The 15696-nt window shown below is 43.7% G+C and overlaps 1 protein-coding gene across 1 annotated transcript in view; it reads left to right on the plus strand.

Moving 5' to 3' along the window:
• Positions 1-15696, plus strand: part of BMP6 (bone morphogenetic protein 6) — an 87732-nt gene that overhangs the window by 67044 nt on the left and 4992 nt on the right. The window contains exons 3-4 of the mRNA XM_027745051.2: positions 8162-8310; positions 9191-9388. Coding sequence (XP_027600852.1) covers positions 8162-8310; positions 9191-9388 — 347 coding nt within the window. The remainder of the gene's footprint in view (positions 1-8161; positions 8311-9190; positions 9389-15696) is intronic.

A 15696-nucleotide genomic window follows, 5' to 3' on the forward strand; every position in this document is an offset into this window, starting at 1 on the left:
TTAGTCCTTGGTTTGGATCATCAGTATGTTTTCAAGTGTAAATATCCTGCTAATGCAGACCTCAGAACACTCCCACACTGTCCAAACAACTGATCTATGAAAAACACAGTGGCCTATGTTAGTGATCAAAGGAAGATACGGTACCTTAATGGTCAAAGTTTATTAAACAGTTTCGTTTGCACCCAGAATGAAATATGAGGACATGATGGTCAGAAAGATTCCTCCTACATGATAAGACACGTGTGGACAAAAGTGAGCCCTGCAGAGCGACTGCCTGGGGACCATGTTCTTCTACTGAACACAATTCCTAAAGGGTTAAGGCACTCATTGGCTTTTAGCTGCCAGTTATAGTGGTAATAAAGTCTTCCTCTTTGCAACAGGATATTTATACAAATGTGGTCCGAGCTTCTAACCTAAAGGGCAGATTGATTCAACGGCAGTGTTTATAGCTTAGAAAATAAATAACCGTCCTCAACTGGGTTTTGGAATGGGTTGTGTAATACAAATGACAAAGATAGCATCAATCTGTTTCAAGTTGGGGTCAGATTTGTATACAGTGTGTATATATTTGTATATGATAGAGCTGTTTCCATGATGCTATAGAGAAGTGTCTGCCCACATCTCAATTCAGCTTCCACTGTGGGTGTGTGATTTGTTGTGGTTTGGGCTGGTTGGTTTAGAGTAGTTTGAAAGTCAAAGTTATTCTGGATGAAACTCTGAAGTACTGTAGCCTTCAGTACTGCTAAAATACCCCTTTTTCTTACAGAATTGTAGTTAAAAAAAAAGAAATATATCTCCTATCCCTGTGACTTAGGATGATTTTTTCTTTTTTTCACTGCTCCTGTTGGTAAAATGTTCATTCCTCAGACCTGTGGAGCTCAAGACCTTAAGCTGGAAATAGGGGGACACCTTTGCATTCAAATATCTGTATTGGCTTTTCTGGGGATTATCACAGACCCGTAGGGTGAACTTCCCATAGTCTTGGTGTAGGGAGACCACATCCTGTAGGTCTAGGCTCTGATTTTTCCAGTCTTTGCCACATTCAGCCTTAAAACCTATGTTTCACCCTGCTACTCTTCCAGTGAGTCTGGAAGACTTAACCCCCTGCCTTTGCAGATTTTGCAGCCAGGATGAGACATGCAGTGATACAGGGCAGCCTTTTCAGCCCAGGGCAACTCTTTTCAGAGAGAGAAGTGGAGATGTGAGGTTGAGCGTATCTATCCCTTCTTGTGTGTCCCCATGTCTGGATACATCCAGAATGGCTTTCCTCTCTGTGTCCTGAATTGCAGAACCCCCTCCAGAGTGTCTCCCAGCATCTCCATTCTGTGCTTTTTCCTCTGCTGGCTGGCAATCCTTGCAAATTAGTGCCCAGCTGATGGTCTTCTATTCCACCTTGGAAGGAACTTCATTTGTAAGTTGACATTTCTTTGTATTTCCTTCCTGGTTTCTAAGAAGCTCTTATAGGATGTGCATGTCTCTCCTGGTCCTCTGGCCCACAGATGGCATAACTTTTTCAAGATAGTTAAACTGAGCCTTACTTCTCATAAAACAATAGAGACTGCCTTTGTTTTCCAGTAGAGACTGCCTTTGCTTTCCATGGCAGCTCATTCCAGGGGCTGGCATTTCCCTGCCCATGGGTCTCTGTACAAAGGAGCACTGATTAATTAAATTTTGTATGGTACATTTGAATCTTTGGACTACTGGTCATTTAGTTGTTAAGGTTTTGTATTGCATCTCTTGGCAATACCTCATCCTGTGGGAGCTCCACATAAAGTTCATTCTGTAAGTAGTACTTTTAAACTCGAAGTAGGAATTACATCTACTGCAAGATGGTGGATGTAGAGGTTTGAAAAGGCTGCGATTTCAAAGTTTTATCTAAGTGGAGTTCTGTTTAACTCTCTTAAGACTGAGTCAGTTGCGAGTAGATTTATTTGTCCTTCGATAGTGGATAGTGGAATAATTTTGCTAGCTTGCTATACACAGGATAATTTTTACAGAAAGTTGATGTCAGTGCAAACTAAAGATTCTGATCCTGAGGCGGGCAGAGGAGTATTTAGAAAGAGCGTTAATTAAAATGTAGATTCCACACTTCTGTGCAAAATTCCCTTTTGAGAAACTGCTGCTAGGCAGTCTAGACTATTATGTCAACTTGTCTTTGAAGAAAAGTAAACAAAAAGGTTCAGCCGAGGAAAGTTTTAGAGACTTATAGTAATTAATGCTTTGGTAAATGGCTGTTGATGCGTAACAATCCTTTAAACACCTGGGTAATTGCAGGCTTTGAAGTTGGGCCAAAAATGTTGTTCCAAGATATGCAATTAAAATGCGAGACCTTTAACTTAGTCATTTTGAAGGTGAGATTTCTGTTTGTTCTCACTGTCTCCCTGGTAAAACTTCTGCCTGGTCAGGGAAAGAAGGCCAGGGAGGGTGGGAAACTAAAAAAACTAGTTCAACAGATGCTTCTTTAAATTTAGCTTTTTATAGCTTTGGTGTTTTTCCTGTAGCAAAGTTCCATGTTGTAATGTGTATCCAGAACAGAAAAATTATTTTAATGTGAACATTTCACTAAGTATAGTAAGTAAGAGAAACCACTTGACCTGGTTACTAATTTGACTGAATTCTAATCTAATTAGTGTTCAATTAAAGAGAATTAACACCTAGAGACATTTTGTTGAAAGGTTTACACAGAGGTTTCAGTTAACAAAATATTTATTTTAGAGGGGGGAAAAGCACTGAAGTTAAATGCAAGCTTTTTCGCCTATAAATGCCCTGAGTACATGGTTGGGATGCTGGCGTTAAGAATAGTAGCTATATTTGATATTTATATCTGACAAATCGGCTCACTCTCTGAGGACACTGGAGCTAAATCCTGCCTTCTGAATTACACAGGCCATATTTCTCCGGTAAACTGTGTTCTCCTTTCTGTTTATTGCAGCCACTTGTGATTGCTTTGTTGACCTTTGCTTTTCCATCCTTCTCCAGAGTCTTCTGAAGGCCATGGAAGCACTCCCATTTATTTCTTGGTACTTGAGTCCATACTTTAGGGCCTTAATCCAGAACAAAGAACTCCTGTTTCGAGTTGGGAGTTTCTGATTTGCATCTTCGTATTTAATATCCTTTCTTGTATCAGGAAAGTTGTTTAAGCTCACGGCCTCAGTTTCTCCCATTCACTTGTTTCCCTTTAATAATCTGATATTAATACATATTATGCCTGCAGCAGCCTTATTATGGAAATCATTAACTGAATTCATGCAGATGGTTAAGCACACTGAAAAGAAAGATGAGGCTGTTGGGCACCTTAGTGACAATGAGATGGCAGTAACTGTGTAAAAACCCAGAGGCAGGTTTAGGCGGAGAGTGTTAAGAAACTGCCTGTTTTGGTGATGAAATTTATCTTCTGTACACTGAATTTTAAAGACCTATGGAGGTGCTAGAGGTCTTGTGATGTCTCTGACATCTGAGGTTGCTTGGGCATGCAACCTTTGTACTGACTCTGCTTTATTCAGCCTATGCTCCTTCCTGTCTCCTCAGTGATGCTGGCTCAAACATTTCTTCCAGCCTTTCTTTTTCTAGTTTTTCCTGTTCCTCATGTTCCCTTCCTGTTTCCCTCGGGTTCCATCTTGCCTCTGTTTTTCTCAAATGCTGAAGTTTTCAAATATCCTTCCATTAAGATGACCATGTCCTCAGCTGCATGCTTCCTCTTGGAAGGTCACTGCCTGCCTCACTGCACGGGATCAATGTCATCACTTAATGACTAGAAATTCAATACTTTGTTTTATGTGGCTTGCTCAGTATATGATCCGTTTCTCACCTTCTTGTCCACTCTTAGATTTTTCTTTCACTGTGGGCTTACATCTACTTGTGTTGCACTCTTCAGCATGATGTCTGACTGCTTCCTAAACTATTTCTTTTTTGGACATGGCTGTAAGGCCTCATTCTTGTCATGCATATACTGGTGAGGATCAACTTCCTCCAGTAGATTAGTTGCCACTTTCAGATGTTTATTTTTTCCTTTCTCCAGCACTGCCCTTTGGCTTGCAGGAAACCCCTGCTCGTCTGCTGTATGCACTTCAACTTTTGTAATAGGTTGGGCCATAGGGTGTGGACCTGCTAAGCAAACACTGTTGGCAAAAATGGTCACTGCCAAAATCAGCCAATAATCCAGCGTCAGGACTGGTAATAAGGCTGTGCAGCAGCTTTAGCTTTCATGTTTCCTGTCTTTCTTTTGCAGTCCAATTAGGAGAGGAATGGAATAAATGGGTTTTCTATAGTCTTCAGAAAGCAGAACTGGAGGAAGAAAAAAAGTGCAGTTGCGTATGTGTGTTTCCCTCTGAACATTGGGGCAAGAGTGGAAGTGGTAGATTCTCATCACTGACATCTGTCAGCATGGTTGTTGGCAGCTGTGTTGCCACAAATGGCAGCAGTAGCCCTCTGGGAGCCATCAGTGCAGGAAGATGCCAGTAGTTTCCCAACTACTTCTAGAAGCAGAGAGATGCTGAGTTGGGAATAATGGGCCTAATTCACAGAGGTGTGGTGGCCATCTTTCTACTCCCTTTTCTCTGCAGAATGTTTCCTTTTATTCAGGGTCTCTCCATCTATTCCTTGCATGTGATGCAATGATGACTACAAAAAATCCTCCACCTTTCCCCATCTAATGAAATATTCTTTCCCTTTGACTAGAGAGAGAGAGAGATGAGATATTCTTTCCTTTTGACGTCCTTTCCCTTTTCCCTTTGACCAAAGGCTAGCTTGGGAGATCTCCCAGTCTCTGTTCCAAGATCAGACACCATACAGCTTTTTTTGCAGAAGTAGCAGGGATATCTCTTCTCAGACACATGGCTTGTAGGAAAGAGCAGATTCCCCTCAGGTGATGCATGGTATTTGGTTTACCAAGGGGGAAAGAAGGGGAAAGTATGTTCCTTGAATACAAGAAGTCCAGAGAACTTTGTTGTTAAGCTCTGAATCTCTATTAAACCTTTTTGGGCAGGAATTTTCAAGTACTTACTGCTTGGCCAAATTTGAGGTGACTTTCTTAAAAGGGGAGGGATGTACAAGATTTCTATTCTGGAAAAAATAAAGGAAGTACTTAGAGACTCTCAGTTAAATAGTTGGAATTCTTTCTTATGTGAGTAAATTCTTTCTTTCCTCCCTAATTTTGTCTTTGGAAATAGATGGCTGAATATTCTTTTAAAACCTTCATGCCAAAATGAAAACTCGTAAAAAACTACATGCAATTCTGTGCAGCGTGGTGAGGTTTGGGTGACAAATATTAATTAAAAACAGGCTTAAACAGAAAGTATTCAGATGTGTTACCTATACATCTACTATGACCTAAAGTACTTGTGGGGTGAACCTTCAGCATTGGCTTCATCCAGTCAAACAATGCAAAAATCAGTTGAAATTTTTTACAGAGAGATTAATCAGACATTGGAATGGGCTGCCCAGGGAGGTGATGGATTCACTGTCCGTGGAGGTTTATAAGATGAGACTGGATGTGGCACTTAGTGCCATGGTCTAGTAACCACGGTGGTAGTGGATCAAGGATTGAACTTGATGATCTTGGAGGTCTTTTCCAACTCGATTGATTCTATGATTCTATGAATAGCAGAACTGATTGAAAATCAGTCCTGTATGAGACTTTTTGCAAAGAGTTAACTGGACTGGAAAACCCAGTTGTCCATTTTTCTTCATGCTGCAAAGGAATTGAAATCTCTCCAAAGTGAATGTGACAGACTGGGATAAAGTGGATCATTCTTGTTTGGTACGATTGTACTTTGGTTGGGCAGTTTGGTTATTATATTTGTGGAGGACACTAAAATGGGGGACACCGATATAAAGGCAAGTCTGTGTTTTAAGTGATCTAATAATGGTGGAGGTTCAGTCTGGGGCAGGGAAGGGGGAGGTGGGAAGGGAATGTGATTTGGGAGAAAGGACAATTTCATTGGGACATGAAAAATCAGTAATGTAAATACACCCTAGGAAGTGACTGGGTCCTTTGCAGTTCAGCAGCATGAATCTAAGGATTATAGTAGATCACAAGGTGAACGTGAGTTAACAGTGTGAGTTTTGTGAAGAAGCCAAAATCGTATCCTGAGATGTATGAGTAGAGGCACAGTCTGTGAGACACATCAAGATTATCCTTTCACTGTACTCAGCATCAGTGAGATCTTGATCTGAGCTGGGTCGATAAAGAGCAATGAGAATAGTCAAAGTCTGTAAAACATGGCTTGTAAGGAGAGACTGAAGATATTGTTTTAATAAGAAGGGGATATTGTTGTGACATTTAAGTTGGATAATAGAGGGAGAGGAAAAAAAAAAAGGAAAAAAAGAAAAAAAAAGAACATGAAATGTTTCAAGTAAAACCCATTCAATTTCCTGGGAAAATGATGGAGCTCTGGAGGCTGGTGACCTGTAAGATCAGGTGAGGCAAATGCCTTTCGGGAATGATAGGGATGCAGTTGACCCTGCCTGGAGTTCAGGGGAATGGGCTACGTGATGCCATGTGGCCCATTTTGGTTTTACAGCTCCCCCCTGTCCAAGTGCCTTCCCAAAGGGCAAGGCAATGGGAATATAAGCTCCCAGCCTCCTCTTCATGTTTTTGTAGACCTGACTACTCCCATGTGTTTGAGTGTTCAGGAGCATTTACTCTTACAGAGCTCCCTGTAGAGAGGAGTTAGAGTAGCTCTGTCACAGAGTTACCCTGTTACAGAGATCAGAAAGCAATTGGTGTGAGGGGGAAGGTCAGAACAGGTGCTAGGAAAACCCCTTTTCAGATATTGTCCATTGGAGAGGCCTGATGTGTAAGTCATGTTCAGAGGTGGGAATGATCTAGCAGTTCATTCCTCTCATCAAACTGGAGAGGGAATGAGTGGTTGCAGCTGCTGCTTGCAGTTGTCTTTAAGCAACACTTCAGTTTATATACTCTGCCTGGGAAAGCCCAAATCTCTCAACCTTAAGGTTTCCAAAACATGTAGCAGCTGGCCAGCCTTAGCTGCTTGCTGCTGCTGGAGGTGAAGGTCAGAGTTGAGCTTGAACCCTTGTTCCGTTGGAGGAGTGGTGGCAAAGACTCCTGTGGGAAAGGCTCTTGAGTCAACCACAGAGTGTGCAGCTACCAGTGAGGTGGAGGAAAGCCTTCATGCTGTAAAAATAGCTACACTAGGAGCCCTAATATACTTAAGTGCTTATTTTTCCATGTGTGATCTCATGCAAGCCAAGCTGCTGGGCAGCATGACATAGCAATTGGCCAAAAGTAAAATATAACTCAATCAAAATGATTTTTTTCTGAAGTTAACCTTTGATGGGTAGGAGGGACAGGTACTCTGTTTTCTCATTTCCATTGTTCCTGTTAGAAAAAAAGGTGCAGGAGGGAAAGACGGATGAAGATGGGATTGACACCTGGTATCTGTTTTGTAATGATAGCCACAGGTTAAGGATAGGAATTGCAGCTTTATTGACAGGAAACTTGTGCCTGTAATACAACAAGAACATGTACATGGGATTTCTCTGTGTGCTTCTGCAGCTGACTTCACTGAACTGAGTTTGGGTGAGTATTTGACGCTGCAAAAATGGTATAGACCTAAAAGCATTTGAAGCTGAAGTCCATGAAGGAGGTGCAGCACCAGCAACCTTTGAACAAGGCACTCTAATCCTTGTTGATAAGCCTTAGAACAATGTCTTTAGAGCCCTTTAGAGGTTTATTTTCTTTCATTGTTTGATACTTGGCTGTTAGTTGATTTTTAGGGGGTTTTTTGTCAGTTTTGGTAGGCCTGCATGTGGCAGGCTGATACCATGAAACCCCTATGACAAAAGCCATTGAATGCCTGGACATGCTGGTAGTTTGACCACTGTCTTGCCAGGGTTAGCATTACACTCTTCAGGAAGAAGAGAGCCTTACTAATCCCTTGCTGGTGGAGAAGTGGACAGACCTGAGGAGTAGGGTAGCTTTCCTCTTAGAAAATGTAATCCTGAATTTCATATGTGAAAGCATGTGCATCTCATGGCAAAACTCTGGATGCACACTAGCAGATTTGGGGCATTGTGTTTTTTTTTTCTCCTAGCTATTAACATAACTTATAACTACTTCAGGTTTTGTTTCTGTAACGGCAAAAGCCAGGGTAGAAGATCACTGACACCACAGTCTTCTCATTATGCTTCTCCTCTGCAGGGCCTCTGACCTGTTTCTGCTGGACACACGGGCAGTGTGGGCATCAGAGGAGGGCTGGCTGGAGTTTGATGTCACTGCAACCAGTAACATGTGGGTGATGAACCCTCAGCACAACATGGGACTGCAGCTGAGCGTGGTGACCCGGGATGGTAGGTTACGGGCCAGGTAACACTAGTCACCTCTTGAGTCCCTTGGATGTTGTCTAGAAGTGGTGCTAACAGAACCCAGTTGGGATGTGGGGGGGTGGGCACCCTAAGCAGCTATAGCCAACACCACGAGCAGGGCGTCTAAGGGCATAAGTGGTCAGTTATTGGCTGTCCCATGATGGTCATGTCTTTCCACATAAGTGAGGTCAGGTATCTCTAGACAGTACCAGGATGAGCTGGTGGAAGTGGGTTGCGGTAGTCTCCAACTTTGTTTTCTTTCTTTCTTTCTGTCACTTCATGCTGGAGTTTGGTACACCTGTGATGTGAAGTAAGAGTAGAGGGGCTGTCCCCTGTTTTCCCTGAGGAAATGTTAGTGCCAGCCTCTACCTCCCCAGTTGGGCTGAGAGCCCATTCCTCTGCTCCTGACAAAAGCACACCATCCCTTTGCCGTCTGCTTTCCCTAGAGGTCTCCTAATCTCACGTCTGCTTCTTGTGTTTCACAGGCAGCAGAACTAATTTCGTGACACATCTGGGCATTGTGTTGTATATATCTATGTATATAACTCTTTATAACAGAGTAGAGAAAATAGAGAGTTTATTTTTTTAACTTTATAGTTATATAGAGTAAAAAAAGCCTAAACTGGAATAGAGATGCCAAAGGGATACCAAAGAGCCAGATGCTGCAGTGAAGTCTCTTGTCCAGGATGGAGTGCTGTCGTAACAATGCCCATAGGCCGTGGTGGCAGGAAAGGAATGTTTAGTGTTTAAAGAAGAGTATGAGCAAGAAGAAAAGAGACACTGCTTATGGGGATGTTGCGATGCTGAAAGGAGCAGTCCACCTGCACTCTTTTTTCTAACATTCACTTTACTGTTTGGTTTGAAGGTTTCAGTGTAAATCCTAGAGAAGCAGGCCTTGTAGGGCGAGATGGCCCTTATGACAAACAGCCTTTCATGGTGGCCTTCTTCAAAGTGAGCGAAGTTCACCTACGGACCACTAGGTCAGCAACAAGCAGGCGCAGGCAGCAGAGTCGGAACCGCTCCACCCAGACTCAAGACGTTTCCAGGGTGTCAAGTGTCACAGGTAATCATGTAACACAGGTAATCGTGCAGCACAAGCTGGGATGACTTGTAATGTTTTCATTTGCTTTGGAGTTGAAAGAAGCAAGAAGAGGGTTGTAAGGTGGGATGCTCTTCCCTGGGGTAATAGGTTACATCTGCAAGGGGTTGGAAGAGGAGATCTCACGTAATAGACTTACAGGAGTCCTCTTGAATCCAGGGTGGAGTCCAGACCCCCATGTGAAGTTGCACCCATTTATTTCAAGGGGGTGAGATATTTTAGCCACAACTCTTGTGCTTGTAGGTTGTTTGCTATGCAGTATTTGTCTAGGATTATGCCCTAGAAGTGAAGTGCAATATTTGAAAGACTCAATCTCTGTGTACACTGAGATTTATGGTATTGCACATAAGCATTCCCAGCAGAGTCCTCTTTCAGATTTCTTTGGAAAAAACGTGGTAGAACAGCTCGAGATTTTTTTTTTTTTTAACCTTCTGAGAACATCAGTGTATACATGGTGAAGCATATTTCCAGACAGGCAAAGAAGTTTTCCTGTTTACTGTGGAAAGGTTGCATGTTGCAGGTGTTTTACAGCAGCCTTATGAGTGCTGTTGTGGGCTGGTGGGGCAATACAATAACTCTGAAATTTTTATGCAAATTGAGAGAGTCTTCTGTCTTCTAAGTCTTACCTGTTTTCCAGCCACTCTGCCCTCCATCACAGTGCTACAAGTCCTTCTTCGTTTAATACCTTCTTTCCTTTGAAACATTTTAGCTCACTCCAATTTACTTGATTAATTTGCTTATGCTGCCCCCTTCATTTCCAATAGGATCCTTTCCCCTCCCGTCTCTAGAAATGACTATGCCCCAAGGAAGAGAGGCAGTTGTATTTTTTAGTCTATATCCAGACGCAGCACAGGGAGATGAGCCAGCACTGCCAAAACGTAGCTGGTGTGAATCTGTAGGCTTTCACTTGCTCCTGAATGCTTGGGTTGTGGGTGAGCCATGCTGCACCTGAGGTTGCTCCATGTTGGCCATGGTACTGGGAGCCTGCAGGGAGCAGAGCCAGGATGGGAGCCCTTCCAGGGCTGGTGGCCAGGGTCTGTGCATGGCCATGTGTTGACTCAGCCAAATTGCTCCAGCCCATCATGGTGAGGGACTATGGGCTCCCATGCCATGCTGTGCAAGGGCCAGTGTGAGTGTGAAATAAGGCTTCATGGATTTTAAGGGCAGGAGAAAAGACTCAGTCCTGCAGCCTGGCCTCCCCAGGGGAGGCTGGCCACTGCCAGCACGGCATTGCTGGAGGAGTTACCATCTAATCTGGCATGAGAGCCCTCTGCCAGCACCTTCTGTGGGTCCAAATTTCTGAGACCTGCTTTGGTCCTGATTTCTCCTTCAGGTCTCCAAGCTGCAGATTTAAAGCTGGGCATCATGGCTGCTTACTGAGTTACTTTCCTGCGTGATGAGTTTGCTAAAACAAAATTTTTATATTTTTAAATCAGGCAAAGTGACTCAAAGCTCCAGAGGGAGCAGATACATTGGGCAAAAAGGGACATTTTTACATTGCTGCTTTCTTGACTACACCACACATCAGGTCATAAAATTCTAAAATGACAAAAAAGGGAAAAAATAGCTAGCATTCTTTGATCTCAAGGGTTTTTTTTGGCTCTTCTAGCTCAAAGCCAGCTTTAATTTAAAACGTGGAATTTGGCATTTCAGTAGACAATAAGGTATAGTTGAGACTGTTAAGGGTGGGGGAAAGGAGAGGAGTTTAAAGTTAAGATGTATATTTGGTTGGTTTCTGTGTTTAGAAAAGAGAGACTACATCAGCTTGTTTTCCTTTGTAAGTGTATGACTCTCAGACTCTGTTCTCCTTAAGAAGTGGTTATTTGACAGCCCAAGAGGCACCAATGACCAATAAAGGTTTTTAGCATTAAAGAGATCACAGGATTTTTTTATAATTCTTTTTTAAATGTGAGGATGTCTACTTCTATGGCCCTGGGATTACCCTGAAGGCTGCCTAGTTCTTCTGAGGGTGCCCTGATGCATCTGGACCCAAAGCGGGTGCAGAACTGGTTTGCATCTCCCCATGTGTGCATCTTCCTCTCTTGCTGTATCTTAGGTCTTGTCAAATTTTTGGTCTGTGCTCTTCCTCAAGCTAGAATTGCTGCTGCCTACCAGGGCTTGAGAGCAGTTTCTCTCCTTGAGAGCAAGGCAGTGGTTTGGTGTTGATGGTTTTTTTGGTAGATTAAAACTTCCTTTCTCTATGTTAGTGAATGCACAGGGATTTATTTTTTCAGTCCAAAAAGGAACCCCTTTTCCTAAAGATCCTGTGAGTTGTTTTGGGGCAGTATGTTTTAAAAAGCCCCATTTGCTGTCTAAATATGGCAGGAATTTCAAGTCCTGCAGTTTGGAGTGCCTGAAGTGTGCTGCTGGGCTGGTACCGGATCTGGTGAACCGAGGGTTAGGTGAAAGCATGCTGCTGTGTGTGGGAAAGGGACCCCACTATGCTCCCTTTGACATGCAGTTGTTGTCCTGCAGTCAGTACCAAGAGCTCAGATACTAAGGCTATGGCTGTAGCATAAGATTCTCAATGATCTGTATTTTTTTGCCAAGAATAATTATTTCCCTGTATTACAAACACGTAATTATATATTGGCTTGTATAAAGCAGAACTGAATAACCCCCATGGTTATAAACTGCTTTGACATAGAGTCCTGCATCAATACATTCCTGGAGCTAAGCTCAGTTCTTCTGTAGAAGGAGGACGAGCAGGAAGAAGAGGAAGTATTTTCACCTGCTGAGGCAGAAGATCACATGCCAACTCTGGCCCAGGACGTGGAGGAACGAGGTGGGTGGGAGGAGTGTGCAGGTGTTTCTCTGCTGTTGTCTGCAAGATCTGGAGCCCCTCACTCAGCTGAATCTTGCAGTGGATTGAGCTTGTGCTCTCAGACTCCACACTGACCCTCTGGTTAACTGAAGAGATGGGGACTGTCTTCAGCATAACAGATGGTGACCCTCTGCCATACAGCCATCTCCATGATTTACGGTTTCTGCACAGGCCTATCTCTTTGTCTGATGGCAATAATCCTTCTCTTCTGCAAGTCAGCCTTCAGCCTTCAGCTGTCTCTTGCCATCAGCGCTTCCTGATGGAGAACATTGAAACGCCTGACTTTGGGCTGTGCTTGCTGCTCTGAGTGAAACTCAAGCAAAACTCCTTTTCATGTCCTTCTCTTTAGCCATCCTAGGGCCCTTGTGACTGGTGTGAGGTGCTCCATGAGAAATGAAGAGGCCCTCCAAGTGTCCTTTCCTACCAGCAGACATACATAGCACCACACAGATTTCCCCACGTGTACGGGAACCAAATATCACAAAGGGCAGTATGCACAAACACTGTAGTCAAATAAAGCCAAATGCTTTTGTGATGGCAAGGATCTTGTTAACAAACTTCATTATCTGGCAGCCAATCTTCCCTTCAGCACAGTGCTTGGATGCAGACTGGAGCAGTGTGGCCAGCATTGCTGTTTGTGCCTTCACATGGGGGTTCATGTCAGCCCAACATCTCCCCTTCTTCCCACCCAAGCAGATCACTTTCATGTGAAGTGGGCTGTTATTAAGTGTGTGATCAGTTTACACCAGCTTTATCCGGGAAAATCACCAAAGTCAAACACCAAGAAGAAGGGGCTGGCCTTAGAGACCTCTGTCAAAGCTATTTTGAATCACAAAGCAATTAATTACTGTGTGGAATTTGGTAAACCGGCACCTGGGGAGCAGCAAGTGTTCTCATTCGGATCGACCTCAGTAAATATTTATATGTTCTTTGCCAGCACTTAACGTGGGAGAGGTTATAGGAAATCTAGGGTTAGTGCATGAGTATCTGTAGGAGGAAGACTATTAGGGTCAGGCTATTCTCTTGCCCTTTTCAGCAACACACATGCCAGTGTCCAGCCTTAAGAGAAACATCTGTGCTCGCAGAAAGTCAGACTTGGGGCCTGGTGAAAGCAGACAATATTCAGTGCAAACAAGCTGCAGGGACAAGCCATCTTAACTGTGCTGTTTTAGCTGTGCTGGGAGTTATTTTTAAGTGCAGAACTAGGGGTTTGGGTTTTTTTAAATCTCTGCTTTAGACAAAATAGTTTGCAGTATGATTAAATGCAGTGCCTTGTAAATGCCAAGCTAGTATTTCTGAATTGGTATGTTCAGAGGAAAAAATAGAGATGATTTTGCTAAACCCACAATGAGCCTATAGGAACTCCCAAAGCAGCTCTCTAAACTCTCAGAGATTTTAAGGGTTTCTGGCAAACCATCCTCACGAACTGTGCTGTGGCAGTGTAAGCCGGCCCCATGGAAGTTGTTTGCAGCATCCCCCCTGCTGCAAGCTGCCTGCTCTTGGCCCTCCTGGCTCCTTGCTGCAGGGCTGGTAGGAAGAGACATGAACCCTGTTGCCTCTTGCCAGTTGGATCTTGCACTGCTGAACCACCTCAAATGGCAATTTGGGCTAAAACAGCTGAGCATGCTGGCCTGGGGTAGCTGATGCTGCTTTCCAGGCTTTGGAGAAATTGTGTCGTGGAAGCCAACTTCAGTAGCTCAGTGAGCTTTAGCTCACTGCCAAAACCCCTTGACTAGGTGTATTCTTCTTTTTTCAGGCCCATAACTGGATGCACATTCAATGTACGTGGCTCTAGAGCATATGCTGAGCCCCTAACTGTAGGGAGTGGGTCATGACTATGTGCATCTGTTTTGCTGCATTTTTTTCTCCAGTTCAGAAAGCCACTGCTAAGGTTGCTTAAATGTTTGTAAAACCCCTGAAGTTGGGCTAAAGTAGCTTCCATGAAGTAGACATAGTAGGCAAACACATAACAAGAAAAGAGGGCAGGGGATCTTGGGGGTGAGGGAAGAGTGCAAATCCAGGGAGAGGGGATGTTTAGTATGCTGGCGTTTCAGAAAGCAAAGGCTCAGTCTGGGCAAGTGAGAAGATAGAACTGTCTGCATCTGCCTTGGATGGAGAGCAGCCAGCGCTCCATGCAGAGTGTGAATCAGGTGACTCCAACCAGTGAGCTGAGGCGAATTTTTGGGGGCAGTGTGAGAGAGGACATGTTCATAACATGTTCTGCTTCATGTAGCTTGTTAAGCAGCTTTTTTTTCCCACCCTTGTGTTTTCTTAAACTTGTGATTGCTTGCAGCCTTCCTTCCTACTCCTGTTTTCTCTGCCTCCCTTGCCTTCTCCCCTTTCCTGTAGCAGATTTGGGTAAATTGTAGCTGGATTTGGAATGTAGCATCATTCTGCCCACTCAGTTGTGAATAGATCAACTCCACTGTAACTCCCAAATACAGATGGTTTCCTCTAAGCAAACTACATATTTCCCATTGAAGAACAATGAAGTTGTGTTTTCAGGTACTTAAAGGAAAGCCTTTGATCACTAAAAGTATCCTCTGCTCATTTTTTTCCTCTCATTATGACCAGATCATTTCAAAACATCTCATGCTAGAAATTTGCTCCTGGGCTGAGCCAGGGACTGAAAAGCTTCATCTGAAAAAAACCCACCACACCCTGGTTTCTTCTGGGTATGTCTGGTTTGAAAATGAAAAGCTCAAATAGAGAGACTCTCCTCCGTCCTTGCTACCGCGTGCTCCTGAAAGAGTGAATGTTTATACTGCAGCAGCCTGTTAACCAGCTCTGCTCACCTGATTAAATCCGTGATTGAAGCGAAGCTATTGAAAGTCTGAAATGCAATCCTTAGAGTTTAAAACCCAAGCTGCTTCTAAAAACAACTCTCTAATCTTTGGTGGTTGGGAGGCTGGGTTTGAGGTGTAGGGTTTTTTTCAGCCCTCAGTGTTAACTGTACCCAGCTGTACCACTGTGCTGCCCTTAATGTCAGTTGGATGTGCTTTTAGTATTATAGTTTTTCTTTTGAATAAATATTTGCATTTGTAGTTCCCAAACGTAGGGGGGGTGCTGGAGGGAAGCAAAAGAAAGGCTTATTCAGAGCCAAGGAAAAAGTCCCTAAAAATATTTTTCTATCCCAGCTGCTGCATCTGGGGGAAGCTGCACTGGAAGGGTGACCTTTCAAGCCATGTTAGGGGCACCAGGGGGCTGGTAAGCCAAAAGGTCCAGGGCAATGGGAGGCGGGCACATCAGCCTGTGACATCTGCCTGCTGACAGAAGCGCCTTTAATTGCAAATGAGGTGTGTGAGAGAGGAGGAGGCCCCTGTGGAAAGGCATGGGAGAAAAACATGGACAGGGAAAACATGGGCTCCCACACTGCTCGGCTGAATTTGCTGCCATCTCTTCCTCTTGTGCTTCCCATCGAGTGCACAGTACGGGTTCAGCAGCTGTA

Source organism: Pipra filicauda, unplaced genomic scaffold, assembly GCF_003945595.2.
Source record: "Pipra filicauda isolate LSUMZ 115617 unplaced genomic scaffold, ASM394559v2 scaffold101_size5749837_pilon, whole genome shotgun sequence".
In the NCBI taxonomy this organism is placed as follows: Eukaryota; Metazoa; Chordata; class Aves; order Passeriformes; family Pipridae; genus Pipra; species Pipra filicauda.